This window comes from Mytilus californianus, unplaced genomic scaffold, assembly GCF_021869535.1.
Source record: "Mytilus californianus isolate M0D057914Y unplaced genomic scaffold, xbMytCali1.0.p SCAF_9, whole genome shotgun sequence".
Taxonomy (NCBI): domain Eukaryota; kingdom Metazoa; phylum Mollusca; class Bivalvia; order Mytilida; family Mytilidae; genus Mytilus; species Mytilus californianus.
In genome coordinates, this window is record NW_026262745.1 from 3380896 (window position 1) to 3396190 (window position 15295).

The 15295-nt window shown below is 32.5% G+C and overlaps 1 protein-coding gene across 4 annotated transcripts in view; it reads left to right on the top strand.

The window, feature by feature from the left end:
• LOC127714878 (probable protein phosphatase 2C T23F11.1) overlaps positions 1-15295 on the top strand; it is a 31270-nt gene continuing 15975 nt past the window's right edge. For all 4 annotated transcript variants that reach the window (XM_052220916.1, XM_052220917.1, XM_052220918.1 and 1 more), the window contains exons 1-3: positions 1-117; positions 4481-4590; positions 5596-5679. In XM_052220916.1, coding sequence (XP_052076876.1) covers positions 4488-4590; positions 5596-5679 — 187 coding nt within the window. In that variant the 5' untranslated portion in view covers positions 1-117; positions 4481-4487. The remainder of the gene's footprint in view (positions 118-4480; positions 4591-5595; positions 5680-15295) is intronic.

The window sequence follows — 15295 nt, forward strand, 5'->3', positions numbered from 1 at the left end:
GCCAAAGGGGAAATTAAATGAAAATAGAAACAGCACAACAGTAATGCCAACATTGTTTTAGTGGAAAATTCCTTAAATTCACATTGTATTAATGTAATCACTAATTAAGTATACAAAGTAAGTTTTGTATCGTCTTCTGTGCAACATAAAAACATAAATAAATACATTTAACTTCTTAGAACCGTGTGATATATATTACATACATGTATGCTCTACTGGCTCGTACTTGTCATGTGTACGAGTTACTGCAGCCAAGGCATGTTTTTATGTACAATAACTTGCCCTATTGGGCGAAAGCAGTGTTGTCCACGAGACTGCTAAAGCTGTATATACCTTAATGATTGTAACTGTCTTTTAGTAACTGATAAGTGAAGGTCAATTGGTTACCCAGGTACCATTATTACCATTAAAATTGGTAAACTTGATTTTTCTGACCAGTTATGGCAAATATATCCAAACTTACATTTTTCCTAGAAATTGTTGCTTTGTGGCCAAGTGGTTAAGACCAACAATGCTGAAGGTCCAGGGTTTTCGGTCATTAAACCTGACTCAGTACTTCTACTACTTGCATTTGGAGTACAAAATATGCCCTCGAAACACCAAATCCAGTATTTTGATTGGTTGATTTCTGAGTCTGTCTACGCTAATGGTGCTTGAAATTTTTATGACTGCAGGCCCTGACTCAGGTTGCTGGAAATTGCAGTACATTAGTAGGGTGATTTTCATCCTACTACACAGATCTCTGGTACAGAGCCCTGAGTTTAAACTAGAATGGGTACTTTGTGAGTCTTGGTTGGTCAAAGTGGCCCCTGATATTGTCCTCGTGATCAATCTTCAATTATCTCTTCCTTTTGTCGGTTCCCGACTAGGAGCCCAGTGGTTCTTTCCTAGTACTTCGGCTTCCTCCACCATAATAACAGACTTACTGGTGTCCTAACATTCCCTTTGTATTGGGTTGGGGTTTGTCCTTGGTGTAAGTATGTTAATGTATGTATATTATAAGTTGTATATAAGTTAGTGACACATTAATCTTAAAAGGGAGTGTACACTGATTCCACTGTACCCTCACAGCTCTCATAGGTGCTTCGAATAACGGGCGGGGGGGGGGGGGGATCTACTAAACTGTACATACATACATACATTAGTCCAAATACTTACTTTTGTGGTCATCAAATTTTAGAGGTTAACCTTTTCCATGCCATCATGGCCATATGGCCTATCCAGAATATAAAAAAACACTGATGTTGAGAGCCACACCATAGATTCAAAGGCAAACCGAAATTTGATGTTATGTTATAGTGCTGGGTTGGGAGATTTGGCGGAAGAAATTTTTTTTGACAACTCTAAATCTCATCTGTATTTGCAATTAAAAGATCTAAAAAAATATTAGCAAACATTTAAAGTCACCCGTTCAGTTAGCTATATAAATAGATTGTCAGAATGTGATTCCATAAAAATTGTTAACTTAATAGACTGCTCTCAATAGAATAAAACAAACACCTTGTAAGACAAACAACCAAATACATGTAACAGGAAAATGCTGCAATTTGTTTTAGCTTTACATTTGTTTATCATTGAAAGTGACTTATTTGTGTTTACAATAAAGACAACTAAAGCTGTAGAGGATGATTTTTTTGTGTCTTGTTCTATTTTACAATAAAAAATTCTCTAATCTTTACTGTTCAGTTAACAAAAGTGATCACCTGCCAATATGCTAATTAAGCCTTAATAGTTGTGAAATATCAATTCATATGATCATATATATAAAATATCAAAATATTGACTTTATTTGTATGGTGTAAGGCTTAGAAACAGGTAAAATGCGATTTTTTGCATAGAATATAGTTATTCTTTTTATACTGCAACTCTTACAACTGGTCCAAATGTTGAATTTGAATCAACAATGTAAAACTTCTGTGTACCTGTATTCATTATTGATGTCATATTAAACAAGAAAACAGATGGCTGGATTTATGTACAAAACAATAAACAAAAAACAAATATGATTTACAGCAACAAACCACAACCACTGAATTACAGGCTCCTGACTTGAAACAGGCACATAAAGAATGTGACAGGGTTAAACATGTTTGTGGGTGTCCATCTGTCTTGACTCTCCTCTAACCTAGGACAGTGGTGTAACAGCACAACATAAGAACAAACTGTAAAATTCAGATGAATGGTTTGACTCATCAGACCTATACAAAGCACATAAAACAACTAACAAAAAGACTAAAAGATGCAAAGTATTGATCTAAGAGTACTCAGAGTTACTTAAATCTAGTTGAAAGCCTATAACAGCAAATTAAAAAATCATATTATCAAGACAACATATAAGTTCACATCCAATCCAACCCTTGCATTCATAAACATTCAAAGGTAACCAATTTACAAACAAAAACAAACATGTATACAATCATTAAAATGTACAACATGTACATGGATTTTAAAATTTATATATATCCAAAAATCATTAAATGAACTTAAAAAAAATATATCTTGAACTTAGAAACTATTTACCATAAATAATTTCAAAGATAATTAGCCATTCGGTTTAGGAGTGCATAAATTTGAGTTTTTACCATTGAAAAAATAATTAAAAAAATGATTTATGAAAAAAAAAATTTCCTCATTATTTACAAGACCAAAAATTAAAGACATGAAAGATGTGGAAATACAAAATGTACTTGGATGACTACTTCTTTTTTGAAAAAAAACCCCACAAAAACATGGAAAGAAAAAACCCCTCAAAAACATGAAAAGAAAAAAACCCACAAAAACATGGAAAGAAAATAACCCACATAAACATGAAAAGAAAAAAACCCACAAAAACATGGAAAGAAAAAAACCCACATAAACATGAAAAGAAAAAAACCTACAAAAACATGGAAAGAAAAAAAAACCCACAAAAACAACATACCTCATGTAGCTTTGTTTTTTATAATTATGTACAAGAGTCTGAAATGTGGATCATTTCAATAGCACACTATTTTTTTGCTGGCAATCTAAACAGAAACTAAGCTTTCTACATGTTGCTATGTGTTCATATACAGTAGCAACCAAAACAGAAACTAAGCTTCTACAGGTGCTATGTCATGTATGTGTTCATATAGCATTCAAAACAGAAACTAGGCTTTCTACAAATGGACATCATATATATTTTCTATGTGTTCATATAGCAATCAAAACAGAAACTTTACTTTCTTCATGTTCTTTGTTCATCATGTTCATATAGCAATCAAAACAGAAACTTTACTTTCTACATGTTCTATGTGTTCAAATAGCAATCAAAACAGAAACTTTACTTTCTACATGTTCTTTGTTCATCATGTTCATATAGCAATCAAAACAGAAACTTTACTTTCTACATATTCTATGTGTTCATATAGCAATCAAAACAGAAACTTTACTTCCTACATGTTCTATGTGTTCATATAGCAATCAAAACAGAAACTTTACTTTCTTCATGTTCTTTGTTCATCATGTTCATATAGCAATCAAAACAGAAACTTTACTTTCTACATGTTCTATGTGTTCATATAGCAATCAAAACAGAAACTTAACTCTATATGTTCTGTGTGTTCATATAGCATTCAAAACAGAAACTTTACTTTCTACATGTTCTTTGTTCATCATGTTCATATAGCAATCAAAACAGAAACTTTACTTTCTACATGTTCTATGTGTTCATATAGCAATCAAAACAGAAACTTTACTTTCTACATGTTCTTTGTTCATCATGTTCATATAGCAATCAAAACAGAAACTAAGCTTTCTACATGTTCTATGTGTTCATATAGCAATCAAAACAGGAACTAAGCTTTCTACACGTTCTATGTGTTCATATAGCGATCAAAACAGAAACTAAGCTTTTTTTCATGTTCATTGTGTTCATATAGCAATCAAAAATCATATATAAGCATACAAATAAATTGCCACGGGAGTTAAAGCAAACAATCACAGACATGACAGATTAATAAAGCTAGAACCAAATATTTCGTTTAAAGAAGATGATACTGATTGAGTGTAGAAAACATCATTGCTAAAGTCATTTTCTGCAAAATTTTTCCTCTGTAGATGTTTTAAGAGCTTTGTCAAATTTCTTTAACTGACAGTTATCACTGGTTATATCATTGATTTGGATAACAGTAGGTAGAATAGCAGCCATGACAGCTGTCAAACAAAAAAATACTCAAACAAAAAATTGTTTGAATCCAGAAACCAGTCATGCCAGTTGCAGTTTAAAAATACAAATCAGTTTGTAAGATTACTTGATTATGTCATTTTTACATTTGTGCACTTATCGACTGTACAAAATGTATGAGACCTATCATGTCTATGAAAGATTAAAGCAGATTCTTTGAAATTTTGCATTTTAATGTACAAATTTTCTTGACTTATATTTATTCATCATTTTAACTGCACACATTGTACTGTGATTAATAATACTTATGAGATTTACGTTGTTTGAATTTTTCAGATAAACAATGGGTCAGACTTTGTCTGAACCTGTAACGACAAAGTTAACAGCATCATGTCAGAATTCATTTGCTAAAGTTGGCTCTTCTTGTATGCAGGGATGGAGAATAAGTATCCTTTACTATCATGACTATTTATCATTTATATATTACATTTGTATACAAGTACATGTATGTTGTATTGGCAGAATTTTGTTTTAATGACAAGTCAATCTATTTTAGTCCTGATGGTATGATCAACCTTGTCATGTTGTAGTCTGTGCTTCAAACTAGCCATCATTTATAACGGTCATTATAAACATTTAATAAATTTCACGTCATTGCCAGGGATAAGTTATGTAACTTTTACGAAAAGAAAACTAAAAAAACCTTTATAGTCCCTCAGACAAAGTTTAATGTGCACATGTTCATATATATAACTGTATATTCCTTTTAACATTTAACATCCTTTTAGTATTTTACTTCACCATATTTGGCTGTCCACTCTTATGACATTAGATTGTTCTTGTGAACTTAAAACAGTATTTGTTGTACATATCCAATCACTCTTACATAAATTTATATTTCATTGATACATATGACATGTACAAATGTAGTTGTCACTTCCCAGTTCATTTCACAGATTATAGTTGAATTATATTTCAGTTCTTTTCACCTTGAAGTTTTTTCCCCCTTTAATCATGATAAAGTTATTATAAGGAGATGCCACTGGGCAATCTGACATGAAATATAACCCTCACTGTTAATTTCTACTTTAAAGTAAAGATACTAGACAGATCTGAACCTGTAAGTACATGTTGTATTGGTTTATCAAGTCAATTTTGGAAATGAGATGAATATTTTATGTTGAACATATTGAATAACCTATGTTTATAGTAGAAGTTCTACTGTGAATTCAGAAATTATTGCGTGCATTTATTATTGCGATTTTGTCATTTGAGACTAAAATGCGATTTTAATTTTTGCGATATTGAGAAAAATCCTGTTTAATTCATATAAAATATTTCAAAATGCGAGTTTAAATTATTGCGATTATAACCCTGTCGCATTTTTCGCAATAATAAAAACATCGCAATAATTTCTGAATTTACAGTATTTGTTTCCTTAACATAAACAGATATGGAAGATGCTCACACAGAATTACTGTCAATGCCAGGAGATAAAGATACACATTTCTTTGGTGTCTATGATGGCCATGGAGGTATGTAACTATTAACTGTTTGATAGCTTTGACTAGTCTTGATGATAACTGATAAATGAGTCAGAATTTATTACCCATTCTGAATTCAGGAGTAATTTGCTTAGTGGTCTCACTGTGGTATGCTGTGCCTGAGTATACATGGTATAGGAGGTTTTGAGTTTGTTTTTCAGCAGAGTTTGATTTAAGACTGTTATTGTATTTGTTCAATCTCTGCCATAGAGACAAGATTTAAGAATAAGCAGTCAGGGAAATTACTTATACATGTGATATTAAAATGATTAATTTTTTACAAAAATCCTGTTGAAAAGGAATAATCAGGTCAATGTATTTAAAAAAACAATGCCCAGTGTGCATATTTTGTACTTCTTTCTGAGCATCGTTGCATTTTATATATTTTTTTATAGGTCTACAGACTTGACAGAAGTTTATCAGAATTTTCCGAACTTTTTCAGTATTTTTTCTGAAAACTTTAATATTTTAGCTTGGAGATCATTCAATGAAAAAGTAGTTTTCTCTGGTTAAAATTACAGTGTTCTCAGGTGGTGAATCTATTCACATTCAGTTTTAAAAATGGTTGTAAATACTGCTTTAAAAGAAGTGAAATTATCATATTCTACTAAAATCAGTGATTTTAACTTTAAGATCCAGATAACAGTAAATGTTTATTAACTAAACATGCTAAATGATAATATAAAAGTTTATTGTCCCTCGCACAACGCGTTGTGGGGGACATAGAAATAATGGGGATCTGTCTGTCTGTCCGGTATTGTTAGCACTCTGGTGTACAACTCTTGCCAGATTTTTATGAAACTTTTATTGTACAATGTTGTACAATGTTGTAGGTTTATATCAGCAATGTCTCGGACTAGTTCAAAGATCAGTGCTGATCAGCTATTTTTAAAAGAGTTATGCACGTTGGAACATTAATTATATGGAAAATTGCAGCGTTAGCACTCTCATGTGTACAATTCTTGTCAGTTTTTTATGAAACTTATATTGTAGGTTTATATCAGCACTGTCTCGGACGAGTTCGAAAATCAGTGCCGATCAACTATTTATAAAAGCGTTATATAAAAAAGAAGATGTGGTATGATTGCCAATGAGACAACTCTCCACAAGAGGAAAGTTATGCCACTTTGAACATAAATTATATGGAAAATTGCATCGTTAGCGCTCATGTGTACAATTCAGTGCCCATCAACTATTTTTCGCTCACCGAGCCAGAAGGGCCCCATGTTAGCTTATGCAGTCATTTGGCATTCGTCGTCGTCGTAAACTATTTCAAGAATCTTCTCTGAAACTACTGGGCCAAATACCTTTAAACTTTAACTGAATGTTCCTTAGGGTATTTAATTTGTAAATTGTAAATGAGGTTTTTGATCCATCAACAAACATGGCAGCCATGGCTAAAAATAGAATATAGGGGTCAAATGCAGTTTTTGGCTTATATCTCGTAAACTAAAGCATTTAGAGCAAATCTGACGGGGGGGGGGGTAAAAATGTTCAATAGGTCAAGATCTATCAGCCCTGAAATTTTCAGACTAACCGAACAACCCATTGTTGGGTTGCTGCTACTAAATTGGTAATTTTAAGAAAATTTTGCAGTTTTTGGTTATCTTGAATATTATTGAAGATTAAGATAAAATGTAAACAGCAAAAACGTTCAGCAAAGTAATATCTACAAAAAAGTTAATATGACCAAAATTGTCAATTGACCCCTTAAGAAGTTATTGCCCTTTAAAGACAATTTTAAACTATTTATTCATTATGTTTGTTAACATTTAAAAATCTTCTCCGCTGAAACTACTGGGCCTAATACTTCTAAACTTTAACTGATGTTCCTTAGGGTAACTGGTTTATAAACTGTATCCGAAGTTTTGATCCATTAACAAACATGGCCGCCATGGCTAAAATAGAACATAGGGGTCAAATGCAGTTTTGTCTTTTATCTCAAAAACTATAGCAGTTAGAGCAAAAATGACGGAGTTAAAGTGATGTATAAGTCAAGATCTATCTGCTATGAAATTTTCAGACCAATACACCTTATCGCTATTCCCGCTTGACCCGAGAATCTGTCCCGCTCGAACTTTTGACGTCATACAACAATCACTTTTCCATTGTGGCGTCAGACATTTTCTATTATGACGTCAAAATTTTACGGGAACTTGTGTGATGTCCAGTAATGGCGGACAAATAGCGATAAGGTGTATTGGACCACCCATTGTAGGGTTACTGTTGGAAATAGTTTATTTTTATGAAATTTTACTGTTTATGGTTGTTATCTTTAATATTATAATAGATAGAGAGAAAGTGTAAATGGCAAAAATAATAAGCTAAGTAGGATCTACCAATAAGTCAAATGATCAAAATAGTCAATTGACTCCTTAAGGAGTTATTGCCCTTGAAACGTTTATTTTTTACATTTTTTCATGCGTCTATTACTTTTTCAAAAATCTTCTTCTCTGTAACTGCTGGGACAAATACTTCCAAACTTTAACTGAATGTTTCTTAGGGTATCTTGTTTATAATTTGTATCCGAAGTTTTGATCCATCAACAAACATGGCAGCCATGACTAAAAATAGAACATAGGGGAAAAAAGCAGTTTTTGGCTTAAATCTCAAAAACTACAGCAGTTAGAGCAAAAGTGAAAGGGAATTAAAGTGATAAATGTGTCATGATCTATCTGTTATGAAATTTTCAGACAAGTTTGACAAACCATTGTTGGGTTACTGTTGGAAATAGTTTATTTTTATTAAATTTTTCTGTTTTTGGTTATTTTCTTTAATATTATAATAGATAGAGAGAAAGTATAAATGGCAATAAATATTCAGCTAAGTAAGAGAGCTACAAATAAGTCAACATGATCAAAATAGTCAATTGACCCCTTGAGGAGTTGTTGCCCTTAAAATGTTTTTTTTTTTACATTTTTGATGAAAGTCTAATTACTTTTTCAAAAATCTTCTTCTCTGAAACTACTTGGCCAAATACTTAAAAACTTGAATTGAATGTTCCTTAGGGTATCTAGTTTATAGATTGTATTCTGGGATTTGATCCATTCAAAAACATGGCGGCAGTTTTTAAAAATAGAACATAGGCGTCAAATGAAGTTTTTGGCTTTCATCTCAAAAACTAAAGCAGTAAGAGCAAAACTGACATAGGTAAAAGTGTTAAACAGGTTTAGATCTACCTTTCAAGTAATCTTCAGACCAATAGGACAACTTATTGTTGGGTTACTGTCCAGAAATAGTTAAATTTTAGGAAATTTTACAGTTTTGGGTTATGTATTATCTATAATATTATTATAGAATAAGAGAAAGTGTAAATGACAAAATTGTTCAGCAAATTAAGATCTACAAATTTAAGTCAAATGCCTGAAACTGAAATTACAGGTGAGCGATATCAGGCTCTCATGTTAAAAGAGTTATATGCACCTTATATTAGGAATAAGAATTATATGGAAATTTGCATTGTAAGAGCTCTCACATGTACAATTTTTGCCTGATTTTCATCAAATTCATATCAAAGGTATATAATAGCAATGTCTTGGACAATTTCGAAAATATTCTTAATGAGATTCCCTTAGACATGTTAGAAATATTAAATATATCGAAAATTGCTCTCAAGTGTTTGTCTTCAACTTATCAACATATCAAGTAAGATAATTTTAAAAAGTTTAAAGAACAAAAATATTTTTTTTTAGTTATTGCCCTTGGACAGAACAGATCAAATATGTGCAACATGGGGGACATTGGAACTCTGTTCTTTTATTTGTTTATCTCTGTTATATTCTTAATCACAATACCTAGTTGAGGAAAAGGTAACTATATAGAATCACTCCTTGTACTATGTACATTAAATGTACTACTCAATTAGGTCATTTTTTAGGGATTTGAAATAAAGGTAGATATAACTCCTATTTTCAATAATTCTGGAAAAAACTTATAAAACTGAAACAAAGATTTTAAAATCACTTTATTCAAGTAGTGTTTTGAAACTGCTACATATAACTGATGTAAGAGGAAAGACTGGTCACCTCATGTCACCTCATAGGTGAGGAATAAAATGTATAGGTGGGTCGCATTTCTTCCTGTGAACTCTTTTATTGTTTATTGTTGGGAGTCCGCATAGTCAATTTTTGCTTACTAGTGTGTCCATGTAGTTTAAATCAAGGTCATTTTCAAATGAAATGAAAGATTTCTCTTTCTGAACATTGCTGAGGCTTAGTTAAGCTTGGTAAATATATGTGTATTTGTCCTCTAGTTCAACTTGGTTAGGCTTGGTACCAGAAATGCCAGATAGGTACTCTGTTCTCTATCTTTTGTGTCCCATCAGATATACTGTAAGAATCAGAGAAACCTTCGACAAATATTCCTTTGTTGTTTCATTATAGAAACCATCCCTCGGTTGGTTGGAGGTTTTGAACATCTTGCACAGCACCTTAATTGTCTCGCCTTGACAGAGTCAAAAATGCGAGACATAGGTATGCTGTTTCCGGCGGCGGCGTCAACAATGTATTAGTTTGTGATTAGGTCTAGTTCATGGTGAACCACTAGTGGTAGGTCAATGATATTTGGTATGCAGTTGTATTAGCATTGGCACATCTCATTACCATGGAGATTATTTGGCCCCGCCCCCTCAGTCAAGGTCTATTGACTTTGAAACTTTTCATAGTTTACAAGTATTAGTTTGTGATTAGGTCAATTTATGGGGAACCACTAGTGGTAGGTCAATGATATTTGGTATGCAGTTGTATAAGCATTGGCATATCTCATTTCCATGGAGATAATTTGGCTCCACCCCCTTAGTCATGGTCTATAGACTTTTGCTAAGTTAACATGTATTATTTGTGATTAGGTCAGTTCAAGGGGAACCATTAGTGGTAGGCCAATGTTAATTGGTGTTTAGTTGTTTAAGCATTAGCACATCTCATTTCCATGGAGAATATTTGGCCCCGCCCCCTCAGTCATGGTCTATTTACTTTGAAACTTTTGCTTAGTTTACATGTATTAGTTTGTGATTAGATCAGTTTAAGATGAACTGTTAATGTTAAGTCAATGATATTTGGTATGCAAACTTATTGGCATTTGCATGTATCGTTTCCATGGAGATTATATAGCCCCACCCCTGATCATGGTTCATTGACTTTGAATCTTTTACATAGTTTACAAGTTAATGTTTGTGTTTAGGTTTGTTTAAAGGGAACGACTTATAATTAGTCAATGGTATTTGGTATGCAATTGTATTAGCATTGGCACATCTCATTCCATGGAGATTGTTTAGCCATGTACCTTCAGTCATGGTTCATCGACTTTGAATATTTGCATAACTTACATGTTAAAGTATTGCTATTTTAATTTCAACATTTGCATTATCAAAATTACAAAAAGGCGAGACATATCTCTGTGATAACAGTTTATGTGTGATGTAAATTGTTGTGTTGTTGTAACTCTTTCTGTCAGATGCAAATAGAGAGAATCCATGTGCTGAATTTATCCACAAATGTTCTAAAACTATTTCGGGGCCTTTTATAGCTGACTATCCAGTATGGGTTTTGCTCATTCTTGAATGCCATTTGATGACCTTTAGTTGCTAACTTCTAAGTCATTTGGTCTCTGGTGGAGTGTTGTCTCGTTAACAATTATACAACATCTTATTATTTTTACAAAGCATGGCTACTATACACTGAACCTTGGTTACATGGATAATTCAGTTACCTTGGTAATAAAGGAGATGACCAGACTAATACCAGCCAACTTATATACCACTGCTCCAAAGTTAAACATGTCAAGGGAGTGGTTTACTGCTAACGTCAACTTATATACCACTGCTCCAAAGTTAAACATGCCAAGGGAGTGGTTTACTGCTAACATCAACTAATATTCCACTGCTCCAAAGTTAAACATGCCAAGGGAGGAGTTTTACTGCTAACGTCAACTTATATACCACTGCTCCAAAGTTAAACATGCCAAGGGAGGGGTTTACTGTTAACGTCAACTTATATACCACTGCTGCAAAGTTAAACATGCCAAGGGAGGAGTTTTACTGCTAACGTCAACTTATATACCACTGTTCCAAAGTTGAACATGCCAAGGGAGTGTTTTACTGCTAATGCCAAATTATATACCAATGCTCCAAAGTTAAACATGCCAAGGGAGTGGTTTACTGCTAACATCAACTACCGGTAATATACCACTGCTCCAAATTAAACATGCCAAGGGAGGGGTTTACTGCTAATGTCAACTTATATACCACTGCTCTAAAGTTAAACATGCCAAGGGAGTGGTTTTACTGCTAATGCCAACTTATATACCACTGCTCCAAAGTTAAACATGCCATGGGAGGTGTTTTACTGCTAACTTTTTTTTTCAGTCGATATGTCTGTCTTTCAAATTCTGTCCCATGGATTTTCATCACATTTTTCCCAGGATATATGCATCAGAACTTTGTAAGATTTGTTACAAAGTTTCATGTGGGCATTTACCATTTTTTTGCATTTTCATATCCACACATTGTAGAACTTTTTATTGTGTTTTAAACCTGAAGGATAAGTATATATGCACTGTTGCCGTTAAGCACAGCAGAGTATTTTTATGCCCCCTCCGCAGCGAAGGAGGCATTAAGTGTTACTCTTGTCCGTCTGTCCGTACATACATATTGAAATTGGTTTTAGTTCTCTAACTTTAGTTTGCCTCAACCAAATGTTATGAAACTTATACACATTTGAATTTTTCCCTTTTTGAATGAAATGGCTGTTTAATGAATATTATCGAAAGCATTTTGTGCCATCATATTGTTAGAACTTATTACAATGCTATTCATATTGAAATTTTATAGAAAATGCTTAGCCTCTCCCTTTAAAAATTTGTACTCTTATATATTTGACAATTTGGTACTTTATAGATAGAGGATTGCAGTGCTAGCAATAATCAGATGCAGGTCCAGGATTTTGAAAGGGGGCACCAACAAAGCAACCCCAACCTAATAATACACCTTCTAAACTTAAATGACTTAGCATGAGGTTTTTTTTATTGTAACAAAGGTTGTCAATTTTAATTAGATTGATATTTCAATAAGTTGAGTGAACTTAAAAGTTTTCGGCCCACTTTTTACAAGTACTACTGAACAGAATGACTTCATAATTAATCTGAAACAGCTTTGCAGTGATGAGCTATTTTCAGATCTTTCAGACACCTACTTCCTGTTTTCTGATAACTTTGAATTACGAGTAGGGGTATTCTTATTACTACAATGTGTGCAATTTCTGGTTTGGTTTTAATCTTGGATTGCATTGACTTCTTTGGTGTCCCATAGCTTAGCAGGTGTTCCTAATTATGTCATGTATGATCAGGAAGAGGCCACACATTTGTTGTTGACAGTTTCTTGAAATTTGGTTGGTGACCTGGGCGGGGAATATGAGCCCATAAACCCTGTTAACATATAGGAAGATCAGAATGGTAATAAATGTTGAAATCGGGGAACTCCAGTATAATGTACAAATGTTATTTGGGCTTCACGGCAAATATGGACTTGTGCATTTTTTGTCTGTGTCCTATATCTCCTATGTCTGATGTATCAGGGGACATTGCCAGTCTTGTCTGTGTCCTATATCTCCTATGTCTGATGTATCAGGGAACACCGCCAGACCATATATTATCTGTGAAAATTCCAATTATAATGTCTTTTGACATGACTTGACAGAAAAGAGGTAACGAAAGTGAAGTGTTTTCACCTACATGTATAGTACATGGCCATAAGTATTCATCATATTCAAGTTTTTGCTGTATATTATGTTCATATAAAGGCACATTTTTTTGAAAAATTATTTTAAAGGCATTCATTGGTTGGATTTTAACACTCAAACTATCATGTTGAAAGACGCAGAATTGTCTGACATTTTATTGTTTATTTGGTCATAATTTTTTCCTAATTTGTTTTTATTTCCTCTTGGTGTGAACAGGTATACATGGTATAAGAAATTTTTAAAATTTAGTTTGGTTAAAATATATAACAAATTTCCAGACAAAAAAATATTACTTGTGTTAATGTCATCAGGAAATGAGAACACTTTGTAACATATAGATGACGTGAAATAAATCTGTGACAATTTTGCTTCTATTGGTACCAAGTTGATTAAAATCCAACCACAAATGACACCACAATAATTTTTTGTAAAGAATAGTTTTATATGAAATATATAGCAAAAAAAATGGTTAGTGTCAAATACTTATGTCCATGCACTGTAGATTTCTTAGGCTTCCTGTAACCAAATAGGTTTTCATAGTGATTCAAAAGGTAGCAGTCCTGCCACTTTAAGTAATCTTTAAAATCCACAACTACTTCAATTGTTATCACATTTGTTTTTTTTGGGTTCTAGGGTTTTCTATAAACATGATAAAAGAAATAATGTGACACATATCTCTCATAGATCATTCACATCTAAGTGTACCGAATACTTGTACTGATATTACTATGATTAGTTGTGCAATATTATTTTTTGTTGCTTAATGAGTGATGCTGTATGTAATAAGTTGTAATTATAAGAGTTCAGTATCCTGTTTTTATTTATCCTATAATTGAAATATTGATTTAGCTTGTATCATTGTCTCTAATGTTAATTCATCTGGAATACCAAGTACATATTATGCTTTTCAGTATTCATAATGAAAATTTTCTAATAACGACAAACTGTAAAATAGGTTTATAGAAAAATCGATATGTTAAGATATACAAACATTAACAGGTAAATCTTGTGTCAAATCCTTACAAGTCATGAAAGTGTTATTCTTGGTAAAAAAAATTTTTTAATATATCATCAATACCTGAGAGCTTCAATGGCTTGGGAGTATTATGAGCATGATAAGCGTCTTCTAGTATGACGACAGAAAACTGATGATTGTGAAAAGGGATAAAAACTGGGTATACATGAGATAAAAATAAAACCCTTCATTTTGATGTTATTTATAAAGAATAATGAAAATTAGCCACAGGATTTTCTCGCACCATAGATTTTCACAGGCATGTTATGGAAATAGTTACTTTATTTTAACTGATAAACATCAGAATCATCGTCTGGAGTTCATTTTTTTGTGTTAACACTTTTAAAAACCTTTTTTAAAAACAGATCTTTAGTGGCCCACAATCATCCTTATGATGTTGGAAAATTGAACATTAGATCTAATTAACTACAAAGAATAGAAGTTTATTCATGACAATTTACAATCTTTTGAAACTTGCCATAATTAAATATATATATGTTCCTTAAGTATACTATGGTAGTGAAAATTCTAACTTCTCTGCTAAAGTTTGAAAGTTGTATTTATTTGTTCAAAACTTCTTAGCAAAATGATGATTATGATGAATAAGTATATTTCATGCTTAGGTTGCTTAGGTAGTAATTTGTTGTATAGAAACCAGAGCTTTAATGTCTTTATATCATCCTGAATAGAGAAATCAATATCTAATTAATACTGTGGCCATTTCTTTACCATGCTGTTAACACAAAGTAAAAGGTCTTTAATTGTAGCAAGGTTCCCAATCGACTGCCAATAACTGGAGTATAGATTTAAAAACTTTATCAATCTTACATAAGAATTAAACACAGGTAGGATCCTATCC